Source organism: Rhinopithecus bieti, unplaced genomic scaffold, assembly GCF_001698545.2.
Source record: "Rhinopithecus bieti isolate Rb0 unplaced genomic scaffold, ASM169854v2 scaffold_63316, whole genome shotgun sequence".
Lineage (NCBI taxonomy): Eukaryota > Metazoa > Chordata > Mammalia > Primates > Cercopithecidae > Rhinopithecus > Rhinopithecus bieti.
This window is the reverse complement of record NW_016824497.1, coordinates 857,508-870,140: the sequence shown is the minus strand read 5'-3', so window position 1 is coordinate 870,140 and position 12,633 is coordinate 857,508. Positions and strand designations below refer to the sequence as shown.

At 36.8% G+C, this 12,633-nt stretch overlaps 1 protein-coding gene across 12 annotated transcripts in view; it reads left to right on the top strand.

Moving 5' to 3' along the window:
* The window catches only part of DYNC1I2 (dynein cytoplasmic 1 intermediate chain 2), a 62,442-nt gene extending 52,725 nt beyond the window's left edge, over window positions 1–9,717 (top strand). For 8 of the 12 annotated variants that reach the window (XM_017862352.1, XM_017862349.1, XM_017862345.1 and 5 more), the window contains 3 exons: window positions 4,409–4,549; window positions 6,157–6,282; window positions 7,801–8,446. In XM_017862352.1, coding sequence (XP_017717841.1) covers window positions 4,409–4,549; window positions 6,157–6,282; window positions 7,801–7,914 — 381 coding nt within the window. In that variant the 3' untranslated portion in view covers window positions 7,915–8,446. Of the gene's footprint in view, window positions 1–4,408; window positions 4,550–6,156; window positions 6,283–7,800 lie in introns of all 12 variants that reach the window. The other 4 variants (XM_017862347.1, XM_017862353.1, XM_017862355.1 and 1 more) reach the window with 2 other exon arrangements.
* Window positions 9,718–12,633: the final 2,916 nt, after the last annotated feature.

Genomic DNA, 12,633 nt, shown 5'->3' with positions numbered 1-12,633 from the left:
GCCATTCTCCTGCCTCAGCCTCCCGAGTAACTGGGACTACAGGCACCCGGCACCTCGCCTGGCTAGTTTTTTTGTATTTTTTTTAGTAGAGACGGGGTTTCACCGTGTTAGCCAGGATGGTCTCGATCTCCTGACCTCGTGATCCGCCCGTCTCGGCCTCCCAAAGTGCTGGGATTACAGGCTTGAGCCACCGCGCCCAGCCATTTTTATATTTTTTGTAGAGACGGTTTCACCATGTTGTCCAGGCTGGTCTCAAACTCCTGGCCTCAAGTGATCTGCCTGCCTCGGCCCTCCTCGGCTCTCCTCGGCCTCCCAAAGTCCTGGGATTACAGGCATGAGCCACCAAGCCCGGCCACAATTGACATTATCTTCTAAGTTCCTCTTTAAAGTAGGGTTTGCATCCCTCTTTTTTTTTCTTGCTGTTTTATTCTTGAGGAAGAAACCAGGTTGGTCTCTGTTGAGTTGGTGCTGTAGGGTTTCTTAGTCTCAATTTTGCATTCCTGTGATGTCATTCATATTAATGTGTGTGGTTGCAGATTGTTTATGTTTCCATAATGAGACGTTTACCCTCATAAATGACTTGGTTATCCACCAGACATTATGTTAATGTCTCTTCAGTCTTTTTGGTCATCTGAAGCTCATTCTATAGTATATGATGCAGAAGGTGCCCACAGGTGCATTATTCCCATATTCCACGAAAGTATATGATTATGAAGGTTAGTTTGATTGTTTATAAAATCCATGACTTACATTTTCTTTCTTTGCATACCTTAGTTACTCTATGGACTTCTGGAAAAAAGCATTGCTGTCACAAAGTCTGATGACAATCTGATTTTCTTTTCCCTACTTGCAGTTTGGTCTTTAAAAACCTGGGTGATCAAATGATTTTTTCCCTTTTCTTTAAAGGGTCAGTGTTCCTAGATACGCAGGATACCTTTTCAATATGTAGTTTCAAGCTGTCTTATTTTAGGAGAGTTCTTTTGAGTTGTTTTTGGTATTTGTTCTGTATTACTGCTTTGGTTTTCTTCTTCAGGACCTGCCATTGTAGATGTACCTTTGCTGATCTTCTTTATCACTTTTTCTAAATCACCTTATCTCTTCTTTTAAAATTAGTGTCTTTTTAAATAACAGTTTTATTGAGCAAAATCCTTACACCATGAAATTCACCCTTTTAAAGTATACAATTCAGTGGTTCTTAGTATATTCACAGAGGCATGCATTATTGCCAGTATCTAATTTTAGAACATTTTCAAATTTTAGAAAGAAACGTTATACCCATTAGCAGTCACTCCACATTCTCCCCTATCCCCCACAGCTCCTGGAAACCACTAATCAGTCTGCTTTCTGTCTCTTTGGATCTGCCTGTTATGGACAGTTCATGGCCATTTCATGGAATCATTCAACTGTGTACTGGCTTCTCTCACTTTGCATAATGTTTTCAAGGGTCATCCCTTCATATTGATATTTCTTGTATAGGTGTATTGTTCCTTTTATAGCTGAATGATACCCCATTGTATAAATATACCACTTTTTGTTTATCCATTCGTCAGATGAACAATTCAGTTGCTTCTACTTTTTGGCTATTGTGAATAATGTTGCTGTGAATGTGCAAGTTTTTATTTCTCTCGGATATATCCCTAGGAGTGGGATTGTTGGGTCACATGGTAACTAATTAGTACTTTGAGGAACTGCCAAACTAATTTTCAAGTGGCGGCACCATTTTACATTCCCCAGCAAGGTATGAAGGTTCTGATTTCCCATATCCTCACCAACGTTTGTTACTTTTTTATTCTAGCTATCCTAGTGGTATGAAGTGATACCTCATTGTGGTTTTGATTTGCATTCCTCTCACGACTAATGGTGTTGAGCATCTTTTCATGTATTAATACTTATTGGCTGTTGTAAGCACTGTGGACACAGTGATGTATCAGATACATGGTTTTGCAAATATTTTCTCCCATTTTGTAGGTTCTCTTTTCACTTTCTTGATGATATCATTTGAAGCCCAAAAGTATTTAATTTTGATATAGCTCAGTTTACCTACTTTTTCTTTTGTCATTGTGCTTTTGGCTTCTTAACTGAGAAATCATTGCTGAGTTCAAGGTCACAAAGATTTACTTGTATGCTTCCTTTAAGAGTTTCATAGTTTTGGCCAGGCGCAGTGGCTCATGCTTATAATCCTAGCACTTTGGGAGGCCGAGGTGAGTGGATCACCTGAGGTAAGGAGTTCAAGACCAGCCTGGCCAACCTGGTGAAACCCCCTCTCTACTAAAAATACAAAAATTAGCCGAGCATGGTGGTGCATGCCTGTAATCCCAGCTACTTGGGAGGCTGAGGCAGGAGAATCACTTGAACCCAGGAGGCAGAGGTTGCAGTGAGCCGAGATCGCACCACTGCACTCCAGCCTGGGTGACAGAGCGAGACTCTGTCTCAAAAAAGAACCAAAAAAAAGTTTCATGGTTTTACTTTCCATTTAGATCTTTGATACATTTGAGTTAATTTTTCTGTATGACTTAAGGAAGGAGGGATCCAGTTTGTTTTATTTTTTTTAGTTTTTTTTAGACAAAGTCTCACTCCCATCGCCTAGGCTGTAGTGCAGTGGCGTGATCTCAGCTCACTGCAGCCTCAACATCCTGAGCTCAAGCCATCCACCCATCTCAGCCCCCCAAGTAGCTGAGACTATAGGTGCATGCCACCATGCTCAGCTAATTTTTGTATTTTTCATGGAGATGGGGTTTTGCCATGTTGCCAAGCTAGTCTCAAACTCCTGAGCTCATGTGATCCACCCGCCTTGGCTTCTCAAAGTGCTGGGATTACAGGCATGAGCCATGGCGCCTGGGCCAGCTTTATTCTTTTGCATATGTATATCTAGTCTTCCCAGCACCATTTATTGAAAAGACTATTCCTTTCCCATATAATTTTCTTGACACCACAATGAGTTTTATGGAATCTGACTGAGATCCTTTTCTTTGCTATTGTCTGCTAGTGAAATGAATTTTTCTGTACTTTTAGGAGGGAGGGAATGGGCAAGGATAGCTTTCTTAGCTCATTTTCTAGGTTAAAGCTCTCTCTTCTCTGGCTTTTGCAAAGTGAAAATACATGTATATTGTGCTTTCTGACATGTGCCTTTTCTGCTTCTCTCCACCACTTCTATCTGAACTTTTTGCTTTGTCTCTTTTGTCCGGCATTCTACAACTCAGATTCTACTCCCAGCAGTTTCTCTTCTGTGAGACTTTGTCTTGGAAAGGAACTTTGATTTGTTAATTTTGAGAGTTTATAGCACCCAGACTGTACCATGAGACCTTACTTATACTGCACTGTAGTCTGCTTGCGTTTACAGTTGACCCTTGAATAATGCAGGGGTTAGGGGTGCCAGCGCCCATCCCAGCAGTTCAAAATCCACATATAACTTCTGACTTCCAATAAACTTAACTACTAATAGCCTACTGCTGATCAGAAACTTTACTGACAACATAAACTTTTAACACAGTTTTTATGTTATATGAATTATATACTGTCATCTTAAGGGCAAGCTAAAGAAATGAAGATGTTAAGAAAATCATAAAGAAGAGAAAATATATTTACTATGCATTAAGTGGATGTGGATCATCATAAAGGTCTTCATCCTTATCATCTTCACAGTTGAGTAGGCTGAGGAGGAAAAGAAAGAGGAAGGGTTGGTTGTGCTGTCCCGGGGTGGCAGCGGCAGAAGAAAATATGAGTATAAGTGGATCTGTGCAGTTCAAACCTGTATGGTTCAAGGGTCAAATGTATTTATAAACGGAATTGTGCCAAACTGTCTCCTAGTTTTTGCTGCTGTTCTCAGATTGGCCCACCACACTGTCCAGTGAGCATCTGCTATGACTGTGAGGTTCTGTTCTCCACCTGTCAGAAGTTCTTGTGCCTTCCTTCATCTTCTTCCCACACAGATACTGATACCATGCAAGTCTTGTAGTTGTCAGAGGTTTGTTTCCACCTGATTTTATCTGGAAGTTTGTTTCCTGATTCTGCTGTAGATGTTGTCTGTGAATCTTTGCTCTTCCTGCCCTCATTGCTTTATCTGAGTTTATGGGGAGATCTAGAGGAGATTTAAAAAGTACACTGCTATTGCTGTTATCTTCCCAGAATCTTCTCATTGACAGATGCTTTTGAAGCATGTTCTATTTCTTTTTTTAAGCAGTATGGCATCTACAAGTTAAAAAGAAAATGCAATCAATAGTTGATTCTTAGTTTATAATACCAGGTAATTCTGTAGTGAAACAAATTATAGCAACTTTTTCTAGGCTGAGTTAAATATCATAAAATGTTATACTTGATGAATGTATGTCTTTTTTTTAACAGTGATAAGTAGTTTAATGATTTGTATGTCATATATGGACTATGCTAAAAATCAACTTTTCTCCTTCAGAATAACAAGCCTTTGTATTCATTTGAAGATAATGCAGACTATGTTTATGATGTTATGTGGTCACCTACCCACCCAGCCCTGTTTGCCTGTGTGGATGGCATGGGGAGATTGGATTTGTGGAATCTCAATAATGACACAGAGGTGAGCAGGAAGATAACAAAAATTGCATTGAAAAATAGAAAATTGGATATTTATTGAATAATTTGCGAAATTCCTTTTATTCCAAAGAATGTAAAAGGGCTCTGTGATTGTAGCTTCATCACAAAGAACTCAAATAAGCTTTGTACCCTAAATAATAAACAGCATGCTGTGAAGAACTAAAGGGAGAAATAATGTTGACAGGAGCACTGGGGCATTTCCTTTTACTTCTGAAAAGCACTATCATGTCTCTAATGTCCTGGCAAAGTCTCATTCATAAGATAACTGGGATATTTTTCATTCATAGGCTAGCAAGCAGATAGTTTCAGACTGTTGAAGTATGTTAACCTTAATTCTGAATTTCTAAATTATCTCTTAGCCTTGATAGCATTGTATAATCATCCATAAACATTAATCTTAGCCTGATTTGTTTGAAGGAAGGAAAAATGTATTTTGATTTTTGATGAGTTTTTTTCCATGAAGGATTGAAAACAGAGTATTACTATAAAATGAATATAGAAACTGTCAAATTTCCTAATTGCTGTACTAAAATCACTTATTAGCAATTAAATTTAATTGCAACTCTTATTTATTTTTAGTCACATGTATTTTTACCAGCTTAGAGAAGCTTAAAATGTTCTTAGAATTCTTTTATATTGCTATTGGTAATAGAATTAATATTAGTATTTCTATCAATAACAATTATTGAGAGAGAGTCAACTCAGATCTCCCACATCTCTTCCTAGTTACCTAGAATGTTACCAATTTTGTTTTCTTTATTTGGATTTCAGTCTTAGAGGTTTGAGATTACAATTAAATGTGGATTGAAATGTAGTATTTCTTTATAACAATTTTGGTATTCTGTGTATGGGGTTAAATTATTTGGGGATGACTAATACAAAGGATTTTTTTGTAAAATTTCAAAAATTAAAAAAAAATTTATCATACTTTTAGTCTGAATCAAACACTGAATGTTTGCTCCATGTGTAGCAAATAAAACTCTTCTTCCTTAGCAAAGAAGAGGCACAGTCAGATTCCAGGGAGCTGGTGCCATTGTTTTGGTGCCATCATCCTGGCTCTATCCCACTAGCTCATGGAACAGGAGGCTTTAGACAGACTCATACTGCACCTTCAGTATGAACTGTTTCTAGGAACAGTGAGTCAAATACAGGTTTCAGCTAATAGAGATACACGCTACACAAGTGATTCCTGTCCTCTACAATCGAACCATAATCTGTTTATGAGGGCTTTTGAAGTGTTTTATTTTTAAATGGGTTTTGGCCATGTGTTTTCAAACAGCTTGACTTCTTAAAGACATTAAAACAACAAAAAGGGACTCTTTATTCAAGAGAAGACCTTTCAAAATAATGTGTCTAATCTTCTGAGAATTTTTTATACAAGGACTTATTTTCGCAAACCATTTTCAAGGATTGACTATAATGTCATTCATAATATATCACTGAAGAAGAAAAAAGTTGGGGAAATTCTTTATCTATTTTCATCTTTGTTTTTAAAAATGTAGCCAGATTGAGAGAAGAATTACTGTTTTACATGTTTATAGAAATCTTGATGAAACTTTTAACACTGTCCTTTATTTTAAATGACTTTAGGTACCAACTGCCAGCATTTCTGTGGAGGGTAATCCTGCTCTTAATCGTGTGAGATGGACCCATTCTGGCAGAGAGATTGCTGTGGGTGATTCTGAAGGACAGATTGTTATATACGATGTGGGAGAGGTATGGGACTCCCTGCCTATAATTTTGACACTTCTATTTAGTTGCGTTGTAGTAAAGGCATCTTTGTGGCTAACCCTAGGCTTTGAGGTTTATGAGTTGTATAAACTGTATGGTTGTAAAGATAAAATTTACTTTCTACCACAGAAGCAACTCTTGAAATATTTTCTTTCTAAACTGAATGGTCTTTCTCCCATGCAACAGATTTTGAGGGTAATATAATAAAGACATTGAAAGTACCTTGTTTCTTGATGCATGCATTGCTGGTAATTAGAAATTCTTTGGGGAGAAGTTTGGAGTTATAGGTGGACTTTGGGGTTTTCTTGATATTGAAATAAGATTTATTTTTCTGTATTCATTAATTTGAGCCAAGTAGTAGAAACCAAAAGTAATATCTGCTACTACAATTGAAGAACTGAATTTTTAATTTTAATTAATTTTAATGTAAATAATCACATGTGGCCAGTAGCTACCCTACTGGATAGTGTAGATTTAGAAGCAGGCACAGCCATTTGCCACGGTGAGTGGTTTGTGCCCTAACATGACAGTGTCAGACTCCTATGATATTATAATGGCAGTTATCGAAAATATTTGTTATTGGGGCCGGGCGCCGTGGTTCACACCTATAATCCCAGCACTTTGGGAGGCTGAGGCGGATGGATCACCTGAGGTCAGGAGTTCGAGACCAGCCTGGCCAACATGGTAAAACCCCCCCGTCTCTACTTTAAATACAAAAATTAGCCAGGCGTGGTGGCACATGCCTGTAATCCCAGCTACTCGGGAGGCTGAGGCAGGAGAATCACTTGAACCTGGGAGGCAGAGGTTACAGTGAGCCGAGATCGTGCCACTGCACTCCAGCCTGGGCAACAGAGTTGAGACTCTGTCTCAAAAAAAAAATTTTTTTTATATATATATGTGTGTGTGTGTGTGTGTCTATACATATATATATATATATGTGTGTGTGTGTAGCTGCCTCTATGAAGTAAAGCATCACAAGCCTCTTTTGCCACCGGTGCAACACTAAAGCAGTGAATAGTAGCATAGCTTTTGATGAAGGAGTTAGGGTATCAAGAAAGATTACCTTATGTTCCAAACAAAAATACTTACAAGAAACCAGCCCCCTTATGAAACCATGCTTCAAACATTGTTTCTTACGGAAAAAAACTCAGTTATTTACTGTATGCAAGAATACAGTAAAAACAATTTTAAGGAATTCCTCTCCAGCAGAATCCATGAGATGGTGCATAGGAGTTATATTTACAAAGCATCATTGTCATTCTCTCTTGGATTGGTGGTGATAATAGCCAAGTCATTTCTGAGGCTGTCACAACACACTTCACAAACACCGTCTTTTGTTTTGAAATGTTGTAAATCATTGTTATAGTCCCCATAATTATGGAAAGGCCATTCAGGTCAATTATTACTTTTTAACAGAAAAATTATTTGAACACAAACTGAATAATAGTGGGTAAAATGATCTTTTATTTCATTGTATATAAAACATTGTCTTTCTTTTAATAGCAGATTGCTGTTCCCCGCAATGATGAATGGGCACGGTTTGGCCGAACACTTGCAGAAATAAATGCAAACCGAGCTGATGCAGAGGAGGAAGCAGCTACCCGAATACCTGCTTAGTTCCTGAAAAGGGGAGTGTAACTAGTGGATTTGGGAAAGGTTCTTAAGTAGATCCCGAGACTGTTTGCATGCTTCTATCTAAATGATAATTATAAGGAAATTTCATGGATTAAACCATGGGTTTAATGCAGTAAGGAAACTTACAATGTCCTTTTATATATAACATGCATCTCGTTTTGGATTTGTGTCATTTTTTAATATAGCTGATTGACTTCACAGAAAGCAGCTTTTTTGAATTCTAATACACAGGTGTATATTTGGTATTAGTTATTTTGAATTCTTTTCAACTTATAACACTGTATACAGTTATTTCTAAAGCACAGATGAAATAAGTTCTGCATATTTTTAAATGATCACAGTTCCCTGTTATACAGATAATGTTCTCACTACCCATAATATATAGGAACATTGTTTCTCCTTGGCCATAGTATGCATACACCTATCCATGTTCAATTCTGACATCCTTTGTTGTCTTTATAATTCATGTGGTAGTTAACTATAAATAAAAACAAATATGCGTTAACTTTTCAAATTTTCATTTTTACTCCTTACAACTTGAATTTTTCCATCTTTTATAAAATATATTTTTTCCATATCTTTCTTTAAGCTCCTGCTGTAAGCAGCCATCTCAAAGCTGTGTGCTCTAAATATACCATGTGGTATATACTATAGATCTCCCAGTGCATTGTGAATTGATGTCTAGATAATCTGTTGGTGAAAAAATTTCCCCTAGGTTAACTTTTGCTTTACTACTTTATATTCTTTCCATCTAAGACATATTTCCTTTAAAGGATAAATAGAAAGCTGCCTATAAGCACTGATTAAGAACTATGTATGTGACCTCACTGAGAGTAAAACCTTTGAGAGAAATTGATTTCATAATTTCAGTAGCCATAAAGGCAAAGTGCTCAGATGGACCATACTTTGGCATTAAAATCTGCATCTTGAGATCTGTTGCCACAGCATTGTCTACAAGTCAGAAAGGTAGGTGACAAATATCTAAGAATTAGTATTGAAATCAGTGAATTTCAGGAATAGAGGAAAGGACTATGATCAGATCTTGATTTTATCTACTTTAAATTGTCTATTTACTTGATCCCAACCTTTTGTACTTCTGAAGTGTAACTGTCTTTTATTCAACAGAACATGAACTAGGAAGAAAGATTAGAAATCAGAATTTGAACATTTTTCTTTTAATAATTGTAACAAAGATTTGTTGGGAGAGAAATTTCCAAATAATGAGTAGTGTATAGTGTAAGGAACAATTGACCTGGAATTATTGGCCCCAAACTCTCATTCTTACTGAAGCACCTAAGAGAAGTGTGATTTTAGCCAAGTCTGTGCCTCATTCTTTATATGTGGGAATTAAGTTTTGATTTAATGATTTCTGAATTTTCTCTCAGCTCTACTCAGTTATGGGATATCAATATATGAAACTGAATATAGAAAAGTAGGCAATTCTTTGCTTTTCTATATTCAGTTTCATAAATGGATACCCCATAATTGCCCATTATATACCAAAGACAACATCTCAAGTTATCTCATTGTAGCAGTGTCTGTGAGTCAAATCTTTAATTTTAGCAGAATCACACTGTCTTTATATAGAAATATTCATGTACTCACTACTCATGTAGTTACTGTATCTTTACCTTCGGTTTGTAAAAATGACTAAAAGTAGGGAAAACAGGTGTTAAAATATAATGGATAAGAAAAGGTTGGAAATCATATGTCAAATCAGATGTTCCTCAAACTCCAGGTGTTGTGTTTAGTTGTGAAAGAAAGAATAAAATTGTTTAAATGTTTTACTTTTGGGAATGACTTCTCACCTTCTCCCCAGAAAATGCGATGTATACCTTTGCCCATTCAACTTTAATCTGTATTTTAGGAACACACAAATTTACTTTAAGGAATTACCTTTAAAGTTGACTATATAATAGCAAAAGAGAAAGTACTGAGACTGTCAGTGTGGATATAGAAGCTTGGATTAGGTTGATTAGAAGTGCATCACAGTTCTTTATACTTTTAGAACTAAAAGGCTTATAATTTTGAAAAATATCCAGTTACAGAAATTGTACCTTATCAGTTGTACTTTTTTTCTGAGTTTAAGAAAACAAGCTGTAGCTTTCTGGTTAATTTCTTAATTTTGTTGTTTGGTTTTGTCTTTTTGAATGGAACATTAAAGTTTATTACCTTTATGTTAAGGAATATCCAGCTTCACAGACAATTAACTTGCAATAAATCTCTGAAATAATTATTTTTTGGTATTTAAACCAAATATTCATTGGTAGAAGCTTTCTTCCTATTTACAGATCCAGTTCCCTATAAAGTTTAGAAAGTCTCTTTATATAAAATGTTGTTACAATAATGCTGAAATACTGCATCTCGAAGGAATGGATGACTTAAAATTTAGTGGGAGGAACTATAGGAAAGTAGTTTTAGGAATGATTGGTCCTTGTCTTTCAGTGTTGTTAGAATGTTTTAGTCTGTTCTGTACTAGTGTGGATAGACTGTAATATCCACCCCTTGAACCATACAGAAAGACTTGAATGGATGAGTGAAAATCTGTTGTGAAGCATATCATACTATTTTTCCTTATATTGAGTAGTGCATTATTTTTAAGTCAGAAATCCAGTAGGTTTTCTTTTTTCCCTAAAGCGCTGTCATAAATTTCAGTGGTCACCTGCCACTCACTAGGCAGTGCATTTTTAAATGTCTTTTCCACAACCCCAGTGTTTCAACATTGATATTCTAATAGTTTTCTAAATGAGAAGACTGTATAATTAAATGTATGCTAAAGAGAATGGAGCTCCAAGTGCAGCTCCAGATGCTGCTTATCTAGGGTGCTGGTGTCATGTCTCAGTCTTCAGGATAAGCTAAGGCTAAATAGCCAACAGCTTTGCTTCTTCTTGATGACTTAGTGATGGGGTTCCCATTGAGTTTTGTTTTTAATCCAAGCTACACAGCAACAAGAAAGGAGTTCTTGCTTTCCCGATACCATCTTGCTGATTGCTAGGCCAGCAGTCCCCAGCCTTTTTGGCACCAGGCATCAGTTTCAAGGAAGACAATTTTTCCACGGACCAGGGAGGTTGGGGTGGTTTCGGGATCAAACTGTTCCACCTCAGATCACCATCAGGCATTATTAGATTCTCATAAGGAAGGAGCTCACACAACCTAGATCCCTAGGATGGGGAGCTCAGGTGGTATTGCTCACCCGCCTGCCCGCCTGCCACTCACCTCCTGTTACATGGCCTGCCATGGACCACTACTGGTTCTGGTTTGCAACCCAGGGGTTGGGGACCCCTTTGCTTGGCAACTTAAGGACCTTACAGGTTTGAGGAACAGTCACTCCTAACTTGGACCTTATCATTTACTAATTAAAAATTATCGATGCTGTGAAATTATTAGAGATCTGGCTTACAAATCTAGGGGCTCCTAATGCTGTCAAAGAATTAGAAATTGCCCCAAAGGCAATATTAAGAGAACAGCCATTTTCAGTATTTCTTTTGAAGGGGAAGATTACAATTAGGAACATTCTTTAACCAATTTTTTCAAAAGTTTTACAGCCCCCAAATGGTAGTAATTTGTTTGTACTGTATTACATTTTGTAAATCCTTTTCATAAATAGGAAACATGTTATGGAGTCTATCTTAAAGAAAAATCCTACACTGCTAACCAGAATACCAACTATAAGACTTGGAATTCCTCACACTGGAAGGCTTTTCACAATAGGCCAGTTCTCTCATTCCTTTTGTTGGACTTTAGGTATTTAGATTGTCTTTCTGCCTGCCATGTTCACAATTCCCAAACTTCTAAAAGTTCAAATGGATGGCAGGTATTTTAAGTGTTCAGTATGTAGCTTTTAGCCACTGATAGTTTCCACATAGCCAATCAGCAGACTTTTACAAACTTTTATAAAATTATGGTATTTTGTGTTGTTAGTTTCATAGCAGGAATCCCAGTTTTGGCTTCTTAATATTCCATTACCAGTTCCCAGTCAGGGGATGGAACAGCTTGCACTCAGGTAAGCTTTCTGAAAGGTCTATTTCACTTTTTGAGGTCACTTATTCAGGTCTCTGGTAATGTATTATCCTGCCTCTCTTATAATGTACTTGATTTGGTCAGAAAGCTGTGGGGCAGTGATTGTATAGATGTAGAACACACCTGCGTTGGGCTGAACATGCAGAGACCTGACACTGTGACTCCTGAAATCAGGTATACCAGTGGTAAGACTTTGATAGCAAGTAATTTTATCTTTTGTGAATTTTTGTACTAGGTTTGTTTTTTTTTTTTTCTGAACAAGGTAATGGAAATGCATTGAAACAAAATTTCTTATATTTAAGAGTGGTTTGGTATATGAGAGAAAGAACACTAGGCACAAAAGACCCAAGTTCTATTCCTGATTTCCCCCATTTCTAATAATGTAATCTAGGACAAGGGTAAGTATTATCATCTTTTAAATGAGGAAAATATTTGCTTTCTGTGACAATTATGTGAGAAAATGTATATGTGAAGACCTTTGTAAATTATATTACAAAGTACTATACAAATAAGGGATTTTATTTTCATTTTCTTTTAAGAGTATAAGAATGGAGAGAGACCATCTGTGTACCCCTCTGTGCAATGTAACGAGCTCAGGATAAAGTGGGTTGGTGTTCAAGAAATTATGTTTTAATTCTAGGAAATCATATAACTTAAACCCTCAGCAGAATCCTCAGGTGT